Source organism: Calliphora vicina, chromosome 5 (genome assembly GCF_958450345.1).
Source record: "Calliphora vicina chromosome 5, idCalVici1.1, whole genome shotgun sequence".
In the NCBI taxonomy this organism is placed as follows: domain Eukaryota; kingdom Metazoa; phylum Arthropoda; class Insecta; order Diptera; family Calliphoridae; genus Calliphora; species Calliphora vicina.
Window position 1 is genome coordinate 52,093,212 of NC_088784.1, and position 21,796 is coordinate 52,115,007.

At 31.7% G+C, this 21,796-nt stretch overlaps 1 protein-coding gene across 1 annotated transcript in view; it reads right to left on the bottom strand.

The window, feature by feature from the left end:
- Positions 1 to 420: 420 nt before the first annotated feature.
- The window catches only part of Drep2 (DNA fragmentation factor-related protein 2), a 224,300-nt gene continuing 202,924 nt past the window's right edge, over positions 421 to 21,796 (bottom strand). Inside the window, exon 4 of the mRNA XM_065511772.1 lies at positions 421 to 1,762. Within this exon, the coding sequence (XP_065367844.1) occupies positions 648 to 1,762 (1,115 nt within the window). The 3' untranslated portion in view covers positions 421 to 647. The remainder of the gene's footprint in view (positions 1,763 to 21,796) is intronic.

Sequence of the window (21,796 nt, forward strand, 5' to 3'; positions counted from 1 at the left end):
AAGATCTATTTTTGTCAACATTTGGCAATTTTTCAGACTCATTTTTAAATTCTGTAATAGGATACTTTTAGAAAATTATTTGGAGATTACCGAAGATATTTGGGAAAATTTTCGTTTTCTACCATGACATCATTTGGTAGAAAACGAAAATTTTAAAATTATTATCAGTTTTTTACGATCAACACCACTGTGCTACACAGTGCGATACGATAACGGACCAGGTGATGTCTGGTTTTGTGCATATGATCATGATGATATCCAATAAATATGTGCTTATATATCAGAAAACGTCTATGTTATTGAAATGTATGTTATTTAGTAAGCGGAAGTCATTACCAAGTTTTTGCTGGATAACTAAAATTATAATAAATTCCTAAAAACTAATAGTCAATGTAGCGAATGAGTGAATGAATGCATGAGTAGTTTTTTTACGATTTTTATTATTCCGCCGTAATAATATTGAGTTATTTGTTTGGGTTTATTTTCTACTGTACACAATCTAGGTCTTTCCGTTTTAAATATAATTTTCTATTTTTTTTTAAATATTTATGCATACGCTCCTGTTAATTTCTTGATTTGTTGATGTTTACAAATATTTGCAAATGTGTTGAAACTAAGTTATTAAATTCAATTACAATAATCACTATTTATATCCGATCTTCTTCATCCTCTTCTTCCACTTCTTCGCCGTTTTCTTCGACTTCCTCTTTGTAGCCGGGGTGTTCTGAGATAGCGTAGTAGTTGCCATTGTAAATAACGCCTAGTTCGCGCAGAGCATCACCTCGTATTGTCGCCTTTATCGTCCAATTGTAACAGTCATCCGACTCAGACTCTCTGTCCAGTCGTTCGACATCGAGAATTTTCGAATTTAGGCGCTCTAATATGATGCCAATGTCTTTGATGCTAAGATGACGTTTTTGATCAACAGACAGTTGGTCGATGAGTAGTAAGAACTTTTCCGTCGTTACCTTTTCATCTTCCATGATTGTGTTTTCAGTTTCGCTTTCGGAACTGTCGCGCTCCGGTGCAATATCCAGGAACCGTACATGACCTTTTGTCCCTGAGGAGCGGCGCTGCATGCTGCCGCCCATCATAGGATCCACAACCGATGACATGCCCAAAGTAGCCTGCTGCTGAGGTTGTGGGCTCGTGGTACCATCTTGAATTGGAGAGGTCGCCACACTTTTGTGTACAGCGATTTTGCGACCCTCCTCGTGCAAAGCACAGCAATGAAAGTCGCACTCCGTGGTACTAGGACTGCCCGCTCGACTGGGTGTGTGAGCATGATGCGCACATTCAGGTGTGTGCACATGAACTGCACCCACAGCACTATCGAAAGAACCCCCTTGCTTTGAAAGTCTTCTATTAGTGCCAGGTATCACAACGCCGGGTGGAAGAACCACACCACCTGGATGATATACACTCGCGGGTCCTTCATCACTTATGACTGTTATTTGTGGACTTGTATACCGTTGTTGAGAGGATTGTGATGATACGGATTTGTTGTCCAATGAACTTTGTGCAGAAAGCCCTTTTTTCGATGGTGAATATTTTTCTGAGGATATAAGACCGTTACTACTGCCAGCTCCACTACTGTTCGGTCCGCCTTGACCACCTGTTGCTCCACCGCTTTGACGTTGGTCCCAGTGAAGAACCACCGTGACTCGACCCTTGTTGTCCATAATTTTCCAAGAAGGCGTCTCATCGTGCAACTCCAATGCATGGATCGTCTCGCAGACGATTTTTGGTATAGCTGATATTGCTAAAACGAAAATAGAAATAATAAAGATACTATTATTCATCCACTTATTATAATGTTTTAATAGAACAGCATTCAGAAGAGAATTGAAAATATAAATTATATGTATGTATGGGGGCTAGGTGAAATCATGGACCGATATTACTCATTATCAATAATTCAGCCAGAAGGTTGCTTTGATTTGAATAATCAAAATCAACATTATTCAATTAATTTTGAAAATGAATAATTAAAACAGAATGTTGATTAATTGCACATCCCCACTAAAAACACTTAAAAGAAAATTTAAACCATAGATAAATACACATACATATGTATGTAGATCGGAATCTCTGCTGTCATAGGCCTAACTCAGTTGTCAAAAACCTAAGTAGTGAGAAAGTATTAGTAAAACAAACTATATGAAAACAAAAACAACACTCATATGTGTGATTATTTTGATTATTTTTTATTATTATTTTTCTATGTATATTTTCTCTATGATTTAAACATTTTGAAAGTCAATTATGTCCAAATTTGTTTACAATAGCAAAATACTCGTCACTACGCATACAAAAAGGAGCTATGTGTAATTTTGATTTTATTTTTATTCCACTAAGCCTTATTTATCGTGCATATACTCACTAAACCGTTTTCAAATATCTCTATTGGTTTAGGATTTATAGAAAATAGTTATGTGTAAATCATATAGGAAAATGTATAAAAGAGTTTAACCCAAAAAATAATTAAATCGTTTGGTATTTATTTTATGTCAAATACGAGACGTAATAGTAAAATCTGTCTTAATTAAATCTCGCTTCAAATTAGAATATCTGTCCTATTAAATTTATAAATCTGAACACCTAATAAACTTAAGTGACTAATCCGGGTGAATTTCAATAAAATTTCATCTTATGTCACTAGAGTTATCAAACCGGTTTTTTAAACCCGGTTTTTACCAAAGGACGGTTTTCGTATTATTCGACAAACCGGTTTTTTTGTCTCGAATTATTCGACAAAATCGAATATTTTTTAAACAAGACTGTTCTTCTAAATGTGTGTTATAATTTCATGTTACTTGGGGGTTACACGATCAAGTTTTGCCTTTCAAGTTTTAATACACTCACACTTTTAAGAATTGAAACGAACTTGATTTAAATTTTTCTTTCAAGTTGGTGTTTCAATTGCCATTAAGGAAACAGCTGATTACATTTTTGCACAATTTGTTATAAAATTGTTTTCAAGTTGCGTGCAGCCTATGTCATAGCTTTAAATTTTTGTAAATTTTGACAAAGATTATATGTTATTTCGCGGAGTACAGCAACGCATTTTATTTACATATACAGGCAAATCCCGGTATAGCGAATCTCACTTTAACGAAAATCCGATTTAACGCACGGTCAAATTCGTAACATTGACCACCTTATATAACGAACGTTTCAGAAATTGTATGCGCGATATAACGAATGATGAGAAAAAACAAACAAAATCAAACAAACGACCAAATTTTTAACATTGACAACCTTATATAGCGAATATTTCGAAAATTGTAACGCTCAATATAACGAACAGAAAGTATAAAAAATAAAAGAAGTAAAGAATATAAAAATGAGAAAATAAGTCGTTACAGTACCGTTTTCAATGGTTACTTTCTTTAATAATAGCTGCTGTCATTATACCCTTCACCATGAGTGGCAAGGGTATATATAAGTTTGTCATTCCGTTTGTAATTTCTACATTTTTCATTTGCGACCCCATAAAGTATATATATTCTGGATCGTTATAGATAGCGGAGTCGATATAGCCATGTCCGTCTGTGTGTTGAAATCAACTTTCCAAATCCCCTAAATAACTTACAAACATGATTGATACATCAAAATATCCGGAATTCTTCCGGCTCGGTTGCTATTTAAAATCGAGAAAATTGGTCCACAAATGGCCGAAATATAAACAAAAAAACCCAAAAACCCATGTATTTTGTTAGTGTTTCATGAAATCATGTACATATATAATAGCATAATAAAAAGAAAACAAAAGTTTACTTGTGTGTATATACATATGTATGTAGATGTGTGTAATACACATTGAGTATATTCACCAATTCTATTTTGTTTCTTTGTACATTGTAGAATGTTGTTGTTGTGTAGAATCTACAATGTGGAATGAAATGAGACCCAGCGGGAAAAAGATGCAGTAAAGAGGCCTTCCTAAATGCCTCATTTTGCAGACACAAGGACTTGCAAAATCATTTTGCCGCATTGCAAAATCATTTCAATTTTACACGGCGTGTCATTGCGAGCCAAGGCCTTGCATACTCGCTGCTGTTAGAGGGCTGAGAGAAGGCCTACTTATGATGGGCTGTTGGCAGCCAACAAGCTCACTTGTTATTAGAAGGGGATTCATAGGGCTTCTTGAACACCTTCTAAGAGCAGGCAGGGTGGAATGAGTATCGGATCTTTTAGAATGTGTAAGTATGCCTTTTAGAAGGCCTACAAATTGAAGTCCTATCATTTTTTCCCGCTGGGGAATTACAAATCAAACACACACGTGCATAATTTGTATGTATTTGAGTGCGTTTGGTTTATTTTTATACCCTTCACCTTCGTGAGAAGGGTATATATAAGTTTGTCATTCTGTTTGTAATTTCTACATTTTTTATTTCCGACCCTATAAAGTATATATATTCTGGATCCTTATAGATAGCGGAGTCGATTAAGCCATGTCTGTCTGTCTGTTGAAATCAATTTTCTGAAGACCCCAGATATCTTCGGGATCCAAATCTTCAATAATTCTGTCAGACATGCTTTCGATAAGTTTGCTATTTAAAATCAGCAAAATCGGTCCATAAATAACGGAGATATGAGCAAAAAACCTGGACAACCTCGATTGTTTACCTATTTTTTATCTATATCTGGATTACTAAGTCATTAATATAGACAATGGCCCATAATCATAGTCAAAAATAAAGTACATTTTAAGAGAATTAAACTCGACTTTACTTAAGAGTGGACTTTAGGTCTATCATAGACAAGTTAAAGTATACTTCTGACGCTGAAGTTGACTCTAAATATAAAACTAGCTAAAGTTGTTTTTAACTCGTTTAACAACAGCATCAGCTGTTCTTCGCCGAGTAAAAAAGTTCGTCACAAAGTAAAAAATTAATGTATCTATCGGAAAATAAATATAAATATCACCTGTTTATTATTTACGCGAAAGGACGCTTTTTTTAAAATAATATTATTAAATAAAAAAATCAAAACAACAACTAAAAGACAAATAAGTAAAAAAAAATTCTTTATATTTTTTTTTCTTTTTTTGAACCTTTTTTGTGCATTGACTATTAAATAAAGATCAAGAGTGTTAATGAAAGTAATTACAAATACTCTCAAATGAGTCTCTTCAACGAAAACAGTGAGCGAAGGTTAAGTGTAAACGGCAGAAATGCATACGTTACAGTTAATGTAGACGAAAAAAATATAAACAAAACAAACAGAAGAATAGATGACAACTTGTTTTTAACAGCCAAACCTGTTAACCGCGCTCGTTCTTGTTCCCCCGCATTGACAACAACTAATGATTGTCAAACAAAAGAAAATTCAACTCAATCAGAAAATAAAAATATTTTATCTATGCCTGAAAGTATGCTAGCTATATCAGCTTCAGATACGAAATCCACCACACTAACTACAAATAAAATTAACCCATTAAGCGGCGCTGTACCCAAGATTAGTCAACCATTAAATAATGAAAATAAATCCCAAATACAGGTTGGAATGGACCGGTATATTACAGTATTAAAACGGGCACGAAGTCCCAAGTCCTCGAAAGCGGCACCCTTGGCCAAATTATATAAGGATAGTGAACCTCATAGACTAAACAATGAAAATCGTTTTTCTATTCTGGAATGTGAAACTAATGAACCAGTAAATGAAATCCATTCTACAAAACCACCCCCCATTTACTTGAGAGAAAATAATTCGAATCCACTGGTTCAGAGCCTGATCTCATTAATAGGAGAGAACTCTTTTTACGTAACCCCAATCAAGAAATGCACGATTCATGAAACTAAAATACAGGTCAATAGTGAAAACGATTATAGAAAGGTTGTAACATATTTTGAAACTCAAAAGAAAAGTTTTTACACTTATCAGCTGAAAGGAAGCAAGGGTCTACAAGTTGTAATAAAGGGTATTGACTGTAATGTTGAACCACTCGAAATAAAGCAAAGCTTAGAAGATAAAGGCTATAAGACAAAAAATGTGATAAATATTAGAAATCGCGAAAAAATACCCCAACCACTCTTCCGTGTTGAACTTGAACCCGGTGACATAAACCTGAAAAAAAATGAAACACATCCCATATACAACTTGAAGTACTTATTGCATTGTAAAATTACGGTAGAAGAACCACACAAACGATTTGGCCCCGTTCAATGTATGAATTGCCAAGAATATGGACACACCAAGGCATATTGCAAATTGCCACCAGTATGTGTCATTTGCGGGGAGTTGCATAACACATCCCAATGTAACAAATCTAAAGATGATCCTAAAATAAAAAAATGCAGCAATTGCGGAGGTAACCACACAGCAAACTACAGGGGTTGTCCTGTCTACTCAATTGTTAAAAAATCACAAAGCCAGAAACCAAAGATTTTCCCCGCTCAGCCATTAAATAACATCAATTTGAACTACCCCCCGTTGCAACAGACATATGACAACAAAGTAACATATGCAAATGTACTTAGAAACAACCAAACTCAGCTGCAAGTCCGTCAACCCCAAAACGAAAATATGAACCCAGAGGTAAGAGAGCAAACGCCAATTTTCAATTTTACCCGACTAGAATCTACAATAGAAACTCTTGTGCAATCGGTAAATAACTTTACAAACTCAATGAGTAACATGATGCAAGAAATGCTTAAGATGCAATCAATGTTATTGCAGGCTGTGCTTAACAGACCATGAACTGCCATGAACGCCAACACAAAAACGAACTCGAATATTTTTTAAGAAACCAACAAATTGATGTAATGCTGGTTTCTGAAACTCATTTGACGTCCAGAAGTTCCTTTCGAATAAATGGATATGTAATATATGACACCAAAGATCCCAGAGGTAGAGCATGCGGAGGCTCGGCAATTTTAATAAAAGCTCGAATAAAACACTACTTAATGTGTGATTTTTGCGAAGATTATCTTCAAGCTACTACAATCTGTCTTGAAGATTTTCATCGAAACTTAGTGATTTCATCGATATACTCACCCCCAAGATTCTCAATTACAGAAAGTCAATATAATAGATTTTTTTAATCACTAGGCCCCCGTTTCCTGGCTGCTGGCGATTATAATGCTAAGCACACATTCTGGGGATCACGACTGATTACCCCTAAAGGTCGTGTTTTGTTCGACTCAATTTCTAAAATGGGTTTGCATGTGCTTTCGAGCGGCCAACCTACTTACTGGCCTACTGACCCACGAAAAATACCGGATGTTATTGATTTTAGCGTGATGAAAAATATCCCTAGAGAAATGATTCAAATTGAATCCTCGCTGGAACTATCTTCAGATCACTCACCCACTATTATTACTTTATTGAGCCCCCTAGAAATTGTATCCCCGACTGGTAATTTAGCGATGGCAGGCACAAGAATAAATTGGCTCAAATATAAAAAATACCTCAGTACACATTGCTCGGAAAACATACCGCTAAGAACACCAGAAAACATCGATCACTCTCTTATCAATTTCGATAAAAATCTCAGAATGGCTGCTCAACATGCTACCCAAACACCCCGACAATTCAGATATAATATAATTAATTCTGCAGATGTCGAACGGCTCTTAAATGAAAAAAGAAGATTTCGAAGAGAGTGGCAATTGCACAGATCCCCCCAACTAAAATCGAAGCTTAAAGATTGTATAAAAAGACTTAAAAAGCTCTTGGAATTTCGAAAAATGGAATCATTGAATAAATATTTAGAAAGCCTGGACGCAACCCCGCAATCGGATTACTCATTATGGCGAGCAACAAAAAATCTTAAAAGACCCGTTATATGTAAGTCCCCCTTGCGAAATTCAAGTGGTGGTTGGGCAAGAAATGATACTGAAAAAGGGAATCTGTTTGTTAATCATTTAAAAAAAGTATTTACACAAAACACATCAAACGAAGCAATTGAGTTGCCACCTGTTGCACCCTATTTTGCAGCAGCCGTACCCCTACGTTTTGAGATTCGAGAGATCGAAAATGCTATTGCTGATTTGAATCCCAAGAAAGCGCCTGGTATGGATAAGATCAGCAACAAGATGCTTATGGAGCTACCCCGGATAGCAATAAAAATAATTCTTTTCATTTTTAATGCTATATTCCGACTTGAATATTATCCTCCAGAATGGAAGGTTTCACTGGTTACCATGATACCCAAGCCGGGAAAAGATCACACAAAAGTAGAATCATACAGACCCATCAGCCTATTGTCTAATATATCAAAGCTATTTGAGAAGATACTTATGAACAAGTTGTACCCGATGTTAACTGAAAACAATTGTATTCCGAATCATCAATTTGGATTTAGAAGAAAACACAGTACTATCGAACAAACCCATAGACTTGTAAATATGGTGAGAAAAGCGTTTGAAGAAAAGAAATACTGTTCTGCACTCTTCATCGACATCTCTCAAGCGTTTGATAAGGTATGGCATGCTGGATTAATATACAAATTGAGTCAAAATTTACCGGCAAACACACATAAGCTGTTGGAAAGCTATTTAACTGGTCGAACATTTAAGGTTAAAGAGGGAAACTTTTTAAGTACTGCACAACCCATTGAAGCTGGAGTCCCCCAAGGCAGTATCCTGGGACCTTTTTTATATTTGATGTATTCGTCTGACATGCCAACTAACAATCGCACTCATACATCAACATTTGCTGATGATACTGCTATTCTAAGCATTCATGAAAACCCTCAAGAAGCGTCTCGTCACTTACAAAACCACATATTTGAATTAGAAAAATGGTTAAAACAATGGAAAATTAAAGTCAACGAGCAAAAATGTACACACATTACATTTACATTGCGTAGAGAATCATGCCCCCCTATTCATATCAATAACCAAACAATAATTCAACAATCGGAAGTGAAATACCTCGGAATACATCTCGATCGTCGCCTTACATGGAAAAGTCATATAGATGCAAAGTTGACTCAAATGAAATTGAAATCAATTCAAATTAATTGGCTTATTGGCAGAAACTCCACGCTTAGTTTAGATTGTAAACTTCTACTTTATAACATGATCATAAAACCGATATGGTGTTATGGCATACAGTTATGGGGCACGGCCTCAGCGTCAAATGTAGAAAAGATCCAAAGACGCCAAAACAAGTTTCTAAGAATGATCACAGTTGCCCCCTGGTATATCAAAAACGCGAATATACACAAAGATCTAAACGTGCCCATTGTAAAAACTGAAATCTCGAAAAACGTACAAAAATATTTAAAAAAACTTGAAGTTCACCCAAACCCGCTGGCCCGCAACATATTAGATAACCGTGGCCACACTCGATTAAGAAGGAGGGACACAGCAGACCTAATCTAGAAGGAAGAATGCCAATTTAACCAAAACAACCATGAACACAAAATTTTTTCGTCCGGCACTGGCTGGACTAATTAAATAATAATATTAGATATAAGATTTGAACCACTTATTGTTAGTTCATTAAATAATGAAGATACAATAAATAAATGATGAAAAAAAAAAAAAACAAAGTAAAAAATGTTTAAGTTACAAGATATTGGTAGAGATTTTGCAATTATTGAACAGTTATCAATAAAATTAGTACCAAAATATCGTAATTATGATATTAATCTTATCTTTTCCATTTTTCCACAACAAACAACTTTCTTTCTTTAGATGTCCCGGTTACTTTTATTGTTTACGTTTTTTGGATTTTTCTTTTAATTTTGTATGTCAGCTGTTCAGCGTTGCCACTTGTCTGTTTTTTGTTGTATATTGTATTTTCAAACATACTATGGTTGCAAATTAATAAAAAGCTGGTTTTTATTTTAAAGTTGTTTTTAAAAAGAACAAAGTTCATTGCAACGATGTAGATAAGGCTATAATAGTAAGTTGGACCTAGAATGGGTCAAAATCGGGAAAAATATTTTTTAACCCGAATTTTTTTTCATAAAAAAATTTTTTGTCATAAATTTTTTTCCAAAAAAAAAATTGGAAAAAAATTTTTTTAAAAAAAATTAAAAAAATTAAATTTTGTTTACCTAAAAATATTTAAACAAATTTATTTTAAAGTATACTTTGGTGAAGGGTATATAAGATTCGGCACAGCCGAATATAGCTCTGTTACTGGTTTTTTCTATAGTGGTTTTAATTGCTTGTTGTCACAAATTCGAATGAAAAATTTCGTTCGCATTCTAAGCGAAAGAAAACTGATTCCTTCACATAAACATGAAGTTAGGGAATCCAAAATCAGCTTTCATCCGCTTAGAATGAGAACGAAATCTTTCATTCGATATTGTAAAACAGGCTATAATTCACGTTAATTAAACATGGGAAACCGTAGAACAATTTCATTGAACGAAAAACTAAAAATTTAGATGAATGAATGAAATATGGAATAACAAAATTCTCAACATGTATTATGAAGAAAATAAAAACAAACATAATAAGTTTTTCCTGTAAATTATATTTACACAAATTAATTGGAATCTGGAATCTTCAAAATCTGTTTTTTTTAATGTTTGTCCCTGAGTTTAATTTTCTAAAGGTTGAATCATTTTCAGAATCGATATCCCTTACAATGAAAGCTTTATTAATCGTGGATAATGCACCAAGCCATCATACAGAAGAACAATTAGTAAAAACTACTAAAGATATACAAATTTGGACGATATTCATGCCTCCTAATGTCACACCGCTCATCCAACCTAGGGATCAAAACGACATACGTTTAGTTAAATTTCCAAAATAGAAAAAGTTGTCCAAAACTAAAAAAAAAAAAATATTGGAAAACTAAGCATTTCATCTAAGGACGAACTCCGTACTTCAATGGAAGAGGGGGGCGGAATTACTAAAGATATAACAGAACATCTTGTAAACTCCTAGAGGCCGTAATTAAACTGAATGGAAGACCAACAAAATATTAACTTTTTATTTTCGGATATTTTTGACTGTTGTTTTTATGTACTTTTTCCTTTTTCCCATAAATTTTCTACGAAATCAATTAAACACTAAATTTAATTTTAAGTTTATTTAAACTTACGTTTGATTTTGATAGAAAAAAACTGTTTTTAAAAATTACGCTTTTTCGAATTATTCGAAAACCGGATTTTTGTGCCACCCTAATATGGACCAAAAAAAATTGTTAGTTGGCAGACGTCATAGCCACACTTTCACAATCGGATCGATACGACTACGTAAAGCAAAAAATCATCGATCACTTTGCCGATAGCGACGCACAGTGTTTTGATTTCATATAAAGATTGGCAAAAATAAGGGGGAGTTGTCGTACAGACATGAAATTTGGCACACTTACTTGAAAAGATAGTAAAATCCTAAGTTTGAAAAAATACTAAAAAATTTAAAAAAAATGAATCAAAATTTTGTATAATAATTTTCTGGAACATTTTTAACGTTTTGACCAAATTTGGATGAATTTGGGGCATGGATTCGTGTCCTTCCCATATATCCTGAAAATTAAAAATATGCACTAAAAAATAAAATCAAAATTTTGTACAATATTTTTCTGGAACATTTTTAACGTTTTGAGCAAATTCGGAGCAAGGACACTACAAGATCAAAAATGTACTTTTTCAAAAATTAAAAAAAATTTACAAAAACTTAAATTTTCATAACGTAGTTTTGTAATTGAAACACTTATAACATTCCCAATATGTCAATAAAATATTGTTTCCGAATAGGAGGAAGGACATACCCATACTTATTATTTACATAAATGGATTAACCTCCATATAAAAAAAGGTTTTTTTACGGTAATATCCTCCGGAATAATTTTTTTTAGCTTCTAAAATTAAGTAATAAGACGGGAAACAATCTTCATTAATAGAACTCACTACTCATCATATTATAATGTCTAACAGAGAGATCCATGTCTATATATAAAGCTAATGCTTGTTCCACCGATAACTTGTTTACTGTTTGTGCATCAGATATTCTTTCTGCTACTTTAGCTATAGCATCGACTGAAGATGCAACAAGGCTGACTTCCAAAATGTTAGTTGCTTTGTATTTGAACAAAGTATACTGTGTATAATACGCAGTAAAAAAGCAATCACGCATCGGTTTTATAGTTGATGCTTTCTTTGACAATTTTTTATTTACGCACACAAATAAAAAAGAAAAGAATATAGAAAATGGCCGACTCACAAATGGAAGTAATATTATTTTTTTTGGATAAAAAAACTTAATATAAATACTAGGGATGCCAATCCCGATCCCGAAAATCCCGGGATTTTTCGGGATCGGGATTTCCCGAATCCCGGGATTTGTGAAAAACAATCCAGGGATTTTTCGGTATTAACAAATCCCGAAAATTGCGAGATTTTTTAATATTTTAGGATGAAACCTAGAAAGCTAAATTTCAGCATACTTATAATCAGGGAAACCGGAAATATGCTCTAAAAAAAGCGTTTTAGGCGCTTTAAATATGCAGTAAAAACTATAAAATATGCTCTTAAAATTTAAAAAATATGCTCTTAAAAAACAAACTTTTACATAATTTTTAACCAAAAAAAATTTACTTAAATTTTCAAATAAAAATCGTTGTTTATTGGATCTGAAAACATTTTTATACATAGAAAATGTTCTTTCGACATCAACTGATGTTACAGGAGCAAATTTAAAAGACAATATTTCTTTAACACTTAGAAGGGTTAAGTTTGAATTAGAACTAAAATTTGATATTTAGATGGAGCTATTATTAAAATAGTGCTTATTTTATATTAAAACAAGAGAGCTATATTCGGCTGTGACGAATCTTATATACCCTTCACTTAATTATACTTCAAAATAAAAAATTTAAATATTTTTACGTGAACAAAAATTTTTTTTCAGTTTTTTAATTTTTTGGAAAAAAAATTTTTTTTTAGGTGAACATTTTTTTTCAGTTTTTTCATTTTTTGGATAAAATAATTTTTCGAATTGTTATTTTAAATTTTAAAAAAAAATTTCTGTTTTTTAATTTTTTATTTTTTGGTGAAAAGCCTATCTTATCCATGTGCTCATTAGACTCAACAGAAAAAACATGCATTTGCATATTTTGGTTTCCCTGCTTATAATACTAATATAAAACAACTAAGAGTGGTATATTCATCTTTTATACCCACCATCAATATGTAGTTTTGGTCTTCTATGGGGACTTGAATCAGTATTTATGAATGAATGAAATTTATGTTAATATCATTATATATAAATTATTTATTGACAATAAAATATTTTCTGATATAGAGGTTATATTATTATGGACTGGCCCTCACAAGAGTTGGTAGAAAGATTAATTTTCATATGCAACTTGTTTATTCAATTTTATCACTATATTAATTATTATAAGACAACTATGAATGTTAAAGTCATTTTCTGAAGGGGACCATGTATGGGGACTAGGGACAAATGTAGCCCGGTTTCCTCAATACTTTATATATATTTTAATTCAATCCATTAGTTTTTGCTTTGTTATATTTCTACTTAGTGTATTAACGAAATAAATAGTTTTTATTGTTGAACTTGATGTTTTTTGACATTTAATTAAAATCCCGAAGTCCCGAAAAATCCCGAAATCCCGAAAAATCCCGGGATCCCGAAAAATCCTGGGGTCCCGAAAAATCCCGGGATCCCGGGATTTACATTTCTAAAATCCCGAATCCCGGGATTTGTAAAACCCAGTCCCGTTTGGCATTTCTAATAAATACCAAATTAATACTTTTATATATTTTTCAGTGAAAAAAACGATAATTTGCATTATGTTCATTTCATATCGTAAATGTAAACAAAGTATGTATATAGTTGCATTGTTTAGGAAGTTTAAATATGTACATAATTAAAATACCGTAGGAGAACTGCATACGAACTTTGCATTGATACATTTCCGAAGTCAGCCAAGTTCATCGACTCGCCTTCTTTTTGTGCGCTGCACATAGGGGCAAATATATGTTAAAAGGGGCGATAAATCAACCACTGGGTTTTGATGTAAGTTATTGGTATCATTGAAAAGGTAATTTTCTCTAGATTTCAAATATGTAAAAATATTATAACCCACCGAACAAAATAAAGTGAAAAATACTGAAATAAAAAAAAAATGGATTTTTTTTTTTAATTTTTCTAATTATTTAAAATAGTCATTTAAAATACATTAAATTACATTATATGTGATTTTAAGAATAAAAAGTAATATAAAAAATTAAAAATACATACATAAAAAATTAAACAATTATTCTAATATAAAAGCATAATTTTCATCACTACTATCGTCTATATCGCTTTCATCTGAAGTTGATGTATCGCAGGTTGGCACGAAAAATTCCGATGCCTCCTGTGGAAGCTCGTTTATATTTTTTTTGGGACTTTTTCGGAGTCGTGTTATTACTGGATCTGAATTTATGAGAAGAAAGTTAAATATATCGTTTATGTTTTCTTTTCTCCCACATCTTCTTGCGCAGTTTTCTCTGACTCGTTTAAAAGATTTATTCATTGCCTCCTGGGCTTCTGCCGATAAAGCTGCAATAGGTAATTTTGAGGCTTTAATTATGTCCGTGCTATGTATCAAGACTTTGTGTAGTGTTGGAGACATATAATACCATGGATATAATGAAGTAAATAATTTGGCAGTTTCCAAACAAAATTGTTTAAATTCTGAAACTTTAATAGTTTGTTTGCTCGAAATAACCACCAAAATGATATATATATTTTTAATTAATTGTTCATTTATTTTGGTTATTTCAGATGATATTGAATAATTTTTAAAAAACCGCCGAGCTGTGTTGCCGTCATTATAGTTCCCCATTCCGGGTTTCGGTTGGTCAATTATTAAACCAGTTTTAATTTTGAACTCCTTCTGTATATTTTTTTTATTATCTAATATAACGTCTTTATCTTTGCCTCTTCCTTGCCATTTTTGTATGGGAATTTTGTAGGACAAATGCAGAAGGCACTCAAATGATTTTATCCACGCATGAAGAAGAGAAATCCCATATACCAAATTTTGCAAGGGTAATTTTGTAATTTTTTCAATATTATTAAATTGACTTGATGTCGCTTTGCAGATATAACAGGCCATCATAGACTTCGTATCTGTAATATTATTACAGACTTTACCATCTATCATTGTAAGTATTAGAGAGTGACTTATTACAAAAATATTGTTATCCAAATTTACAATTGACGGTTCTAAATGTTTAATTTGATTGTCGATATCATCTTTTTTAATTTTTACAATGTCTGCAGTCTCTTTAGTGTATTCAACACTTATCGGACGGCAATAACGAGTGGATGATGGACAAGGATTTTCCCAAATAACTCTTTCTCTAACACATAATATTAAAGGAACTAATGTTGTTAATAAGACGTGAGAATCAGTATCTGTTGCATTTAAATAAGTCTGTTTCCACTGATTATGTCCAGTAGTTCCATCAAGACCCCATTTACTATAAAGATTCAAGCTATTTTTGATATCTTTAACATCAATACTTTTTAATAGCCGTTCACTAGTGTGCTGCAGTAAAGATATTTTTTATCATATTGTGAATGTCTATTTTAGTCACTTGGACTGAACTTGAATTTGTCTTAGCTGACATTTTGATTTGTTATGAAAACAGCGGTCAAAATTAAAAATAATTTATAATGGACATTAACATAGATTTCAAAGCCTTCTTTGAGAAATGAATATTAACAAAAATTACGTTTTTCAAATTTTGCCGATATAAAAACTGGTATTTTTAGCGTTAGTTTAAAAGTTAAACTAATGCTAAAAATAGTTTAAAAATTTTCAAAATCTTATTTGCTAATTAAAAATTTATTGCTATATATTATTTAAAACTATTTATCAAAGATTTATAAAACAACTTTTCATACAAAATTTGTACTTCAATCTTTTGATAAACGTTTTTGAATAAAGGCCTAAAATTTTAAAAATTTAATAAAATCGAAAACCGCAAAAATCCGCAAGATGTTAAAATAGAATATAATTCTATACATTCCCTTCTTTAATCAACATAAAATAGTTATGGACATTTTTGCTCATTTATGATACTTTTTTCCTTCCAAAGAACTTTTTCATGTAAAAAAAATTATAATAATATAATATAATAGTTTGTTCGGAATTTACCAAAATTTAAGTACGTGCATTCATAATTTCTTTAAAAAAAGATCTCAAATCAGTTCCCAACAACATATATCAATATTATTATTCCAAAAAACTATTTTATTCAATAACGAATAGGACATTTTAATAATCAAGTATACACCTTAATATTCCATTTTTAATAGATATTAAATGTTGTATTTTTTTCTTACGTTTGGACTGCTGCTACTCTTAAACCAAAGCTTTGAAAAAAAAATGTTCTGAACAAACTATATGTAGAAAAGTGTCCTCTATCCAATGACATATCATTTGTTTTGTAAAACGCATTTTTCATTTTTCATTTATCGCCACAAGTCACCATATATAGCTGCCCCTATGTGCGCTGTGATGATTCTTCATAACTTAATTTGGGTCGACCTTTGCAATTGTTTGTACTTGGAACCTATACCAAACGCTTACTCAAATGAATTTGTATAAGTTAAATTAAAATAACTCACAGCATAAACTTCCTCATTTGGAAACGATTTGCTGCTATATGTATATTGTTTATTCATTCATCACAGTACTTGTTTTATTTTGTTTTACCTCTACTCAGAGGTTGAAAATATTACGAATCTGAAGGGATGTTGACATTAAAAAAACATTTACCAAAAATATTGGGGCAAGTAGGGACAGCTTTATATATGTCATAATCAGTGTTGCAACCAAGAAAATTATAAACTACACATGCCTCATGCCTAAATTACACATACGAGAAAAAAATTACACATGTAAATAAATTTTCGGGATTTCAATACGAGAAATTGTCTAAAATTGTCATGAATATAAAAGGTTTGTCACATTGGACTCTGGGATGTTTGGACCAAATACGATCACTTTATTGTCAATGGACAATTTTCACTTGCGGTGATTTTAATTTATCCAGGAATTGGATATATGAGGGGTATTAAAGCAAGGTTAGCAATCTCTTTTTTTTAGTGAACTTTTCTAATTTAATGAATTCTTGAGATCAGTCAAATATGTCAGTTTCAAATACGCTTTTAACAAATAGTAATCAATGTCCATTCGGAGATTGTTCCATTGGAAATTGTTACATTTCTATTAAAAATTTAACAATATTTAATAAATAGCACACTGTTTGCTTTAGAATTTTAATGTATTAATAATTTATATTAAGTGCTTTGAAATCAGTTTTGTTTTCAGTTTAAAAATTATAGTTTTGATCATTTTCGTTCCCAGTAAATACTTTAGCAGTAAAATCTTGTAACCTTTATATTTTTAAAATGTGTAGTTATAAATTTGAAATAAAGCTTCCAATATAGTAAGTCAATTTTATTGTTTATTATTTAAAACACAAACCAGAAACCAGACAGACATAAACACAAAACACAAAACAGTTCTTACGGGTATAAAAAATAAGTAGTAACAATATGTAAATAAATTTTTCTCACACAAATTCCTACGTTCTTGTTTTTTTCTCTTAAGATTGGCTAACGTTACCCCGAAATAACTGCCGAAATAACTACCGTTACCGATATAATAGTTTATCCCGTTGTCTGTAAATACCGTTACCCTTATTCTATAAACAATTTAAAATTATAATGTAAATTCAAATTTTTCCAATAACAATTTGTAATAACTTGTAAAAATGTATAGTTATTGAATAGTATTTGTTGTTTTATATTATTTTCATGTTGGAATTAAAAGTCTTTTATGTATATAAACTAAAATTTTGTTTCTATTACCAATATTACGCAAACAAAACTATCACAAACGGCGAAATGTCCACTTGGAAAACCAAACATAGCAATCTCCAAATTACTTATCGTATTTTTCTGCAAACCTTACACTCAAAATATTATGTAGGTAAATTCAACAGAAAATTCATTATTAATAACTATAAATTTATTCAAAAAACGGACCGCTAACATTTCATTTGAATCAAACAAATTTTTCATTTATTTTTTAATGTTGTTTTTATAACTAACAATTTACGTAAAAATAACTGATTTTTCTTTAGTTTTTTTGAAGGCAAACTCAAAGCTTATACTGAAGCACAATTTTTGTTTTTAAAATGATATGAAATCAAATAACTGCAAATATTAACTGTACATAAATACAATTTTTTATTGTAGTTTGTTTTTTGAACAACATGCATAAAAAGTTAAAAAAATAATTTCTGTAAAAAATAAGTATTAATTTTTAATTTTACGGAAAACTTTTTGAATAAACTACAATCAGTTACTGTAAAGAATGTTTGAGTGAAATGTTAATTTAGTTCAAACTTGATTCATATCTTCATCTTATATATAAATAGGCCACACGTTTTTTTGTGGTACACTTTTAAGTATGTTATTGTACACCAATATTAATAAAACATATATCGTTTTCGAATTTCGGCCACCGGGCGAAATTATACTAACGGCCATTTTCACAATGTACGATTATTTCATTTTAACCGGAAAATTAACTAACTGTCGGTTTGTTTAACGGGGACCATTTAACCAACGGTTACCGATTTACGTTTCACCATCATTTGATTACTTAACCAAAGCATTCAGTAGAAAGTATGGCAATAATGCATACATTTGTTTACGAAAAATAGTGTAATGAAAGATTGAAATATAAACAAGTAAGAAAGTGTGGTCGGTCAAGCCCGACCATATAATACCCTACACCAAGTAAATGAGTAAAAATATTTTTCTTTTAAAATATCAATAATTTATATTTTTGAGTGATTTTTGGAAGTGGGCCTTATATGGGAGCTATGACCAATTATGGACCGATCACCATAAAATTAGGTCGTGTGATTTATGTCTATATTAAAGTTAACTATGTTGAATTTTGTGTGTATACCAACATCTTTAAGCGATTTATGCACGTTAAAGTGATTTTCGGAAGCGGGTCTTATATGGGAGCTATGACTAATTATGCACCGATCGTAATAAAATTTGGTGACATGAATTTCGTATGTATAAAAGTTATTTGGAGCGAAATTTGTGTAGATACATATATAAATAAACATTTACGACCGATAAAGTCCAATTTCGGGAGGACATTTGTATGGGGGCTATATGAAATAATGGACCGATTTCAGCCAGTTTCAATAGGGTTCGTCCTTGGGCCGAAAAAATTATATGTACCAAATTTTATCGAAATATATTCAAAATTGCGACCTGTACTTTGCGCACAAGGTTTACATGGACAGCCAGCCAGCCAACCAGACGGACGGACGGACGGACGGACATCGTTTAATCGACTCAGAAAGTGATTCTAAGTCGATCGGTATACTTTAAGGTGGGTGCTAGACTAATATTTTTGCACGTTACAAACATCTGCACAAACGCATAATACCCTCCCCACTATGGTGGTGTAGGGTATAAAAATTGTCTAAAAGACGGCATAAAAAATAATAATTTGTGTTTTCTTAGTGGTATAATAAAAAAACGTATAAAACTCAAAAATATTAAGGTACCTAACTGTAAAATTTACAGAACAAACTGAACAACAATTACTGAAAACCAACAAGGAAAAGTGCACATTTGTTGTTTTTTTTGCACTGCATTGCCGACTACTGCAAGACATTGGAAATTTAAGATATACATATTATATATAAACGTATATTGTGTCTTCTTTTCAAAAATATATTAAATTCCTAAGAATTAGAAATTTGATAGGAGACTTTTTTCAAAAATATGGGAATCAAAAATGGTAGCTGATTTTTTATAAAATTTTAATTTTTAAAATATAATAAAAGTTTTGTTTATGAATCGTTTTTATCGAAATTTTAAACTTATATAGAAATTTTTTTTTGAATTATTATTGAGAATCCCACAAATCCCAAAAAACTTTTCAAAAATCCCAAAAATGGTATTTTTTAGATTTTTGACTTTGCTGATTGTACGGAGGTCCGGGCTATAAATTCTCGTTGCAAGATATTTAAGAACAAATTGGGTCATACAAGAATGGTTTTAATTTTTTAAAAGCAGCTATGTGATAAGATTAAATTTGGCATAAATTTGCAATTTATAGAAAAAATAGGTCTAATTAGGAAGGCTCTGGAACTCGTAGATATAAAATTTTTGAAATTATTTTTCATTTATAGTACTTCTCAAAATGTTATGTTTGAGAAAAATATAAACACATTATTTATTTTGTTTTTATTTTCTGTATAACTGAACAATAATATAAGTACTTTTTTCGAAAAAATTGGCGAAAAAACTACTTTTTAATATATTTTTAATTTAAATGCATATAACTTTTGACTTGGTATAGATTTTAAAATTATTCTTTTTTTCCTATTACTAATGTATATTTGTTGGTAATTCGAAAATGTATATTTGAACAAAATAGGGAGAGATTTGGATCCACTATTAGCAAAAATCCAGACTAAAGTAGGGTAATAACTTTTAAATATGTATTAGAGTGACAGCCGATTTTTTTTTTTTTTAGATTTCAAAGAGTGCCGGGTGGAATATTGTGACACTAGGTCTAAATGTTAAGTGCTTAAAATTTTAGCCAAATCGGGAAACGATTTCTGGACGCGCATCGAGGTCAAAGTTCAGATATATGCAAAATTTTACTATTTACATGGAATAAATAGGTGATACTCGTTAAATTTCTGCATTGTTTTCTAGAAATATGTAGATTTATTTATATTAATGAATATTACATTAAAAAAAAATTTTGGAAATTAACCCTGTATCTCCTTTGAGTCAAATGACCTAAAAACTGTATTATCGCCAAAATTAGAGAAAAATGCAAATTTTTTCAAATCATGAACCGATTATGACCAAAATTATCAAAGTTTGTCCTTGGGTCGAAAAAGTGATGTGGACCAAATATCATTGCAACATGTTTAAAATTGTGACATATACCTTGATTAACAAATTTGCATGGAAAAACGGACAGACCGATATATGGAGACGGACAGACTGGCGGACGGACAAAGCTTATTAACCAAAAAAGTTATGTGGTAAATACAAATAAACATACCAAGTTTCATTACAATCAGATAATTTTTGCAAAAGTTATAGAATTTTTACAATTAAGAATATCAATTATGTAGAAAAAATCAATATTGATATCGTTGGTACCTTTCCATTGTGTGAAGGACAGCGATATTTCCTCACAATTATTGACTGTTTCACATGCTGGCCGGAGGCAGTCTCAATTCCAGACTTGTCAGCTGACACAGTCGTGAAAGCTCTTCTATCTCAGTGGATTGCGAGATTTGGCGTTCCAGCTCGAATAACTTCCAATAATGCAGAAACTTAAACCGACCGATACCGCTCACCATTCGACGCCTCTAACATTCGTTTCAAAAAATCTTCAAAAAACAAAGCACGTTGTCATCCGCAACGACTCGATCCGGCCTTCACTTACTCATCCGTACGATGGTCCGTATCCGGTTTTAAAACGTTTTGACAAATTTTTTACAATTTTGATTCGAGGTCGACAGAGTAATATAAGTATCGACCTGTTAAAACCAGCTTTTATCGAAACCAAAGATATCAATGATGCTTCATCATTTCAAGAAGAACCTATCGCTCCCTGATAATAATACGAAACAAAAAATTTTACCTGATAGAATAATTCAACAAGTTCCTAGCAACAATGATCTCAAATCCAGCCCAGCAGTAAGCTTCTCACCTAAATTAACACAACCCAAATCGACTTCATGTGGGAGACGGGTTGCGGTTCCTATAAGTGTCTTTTTTCTTACCTA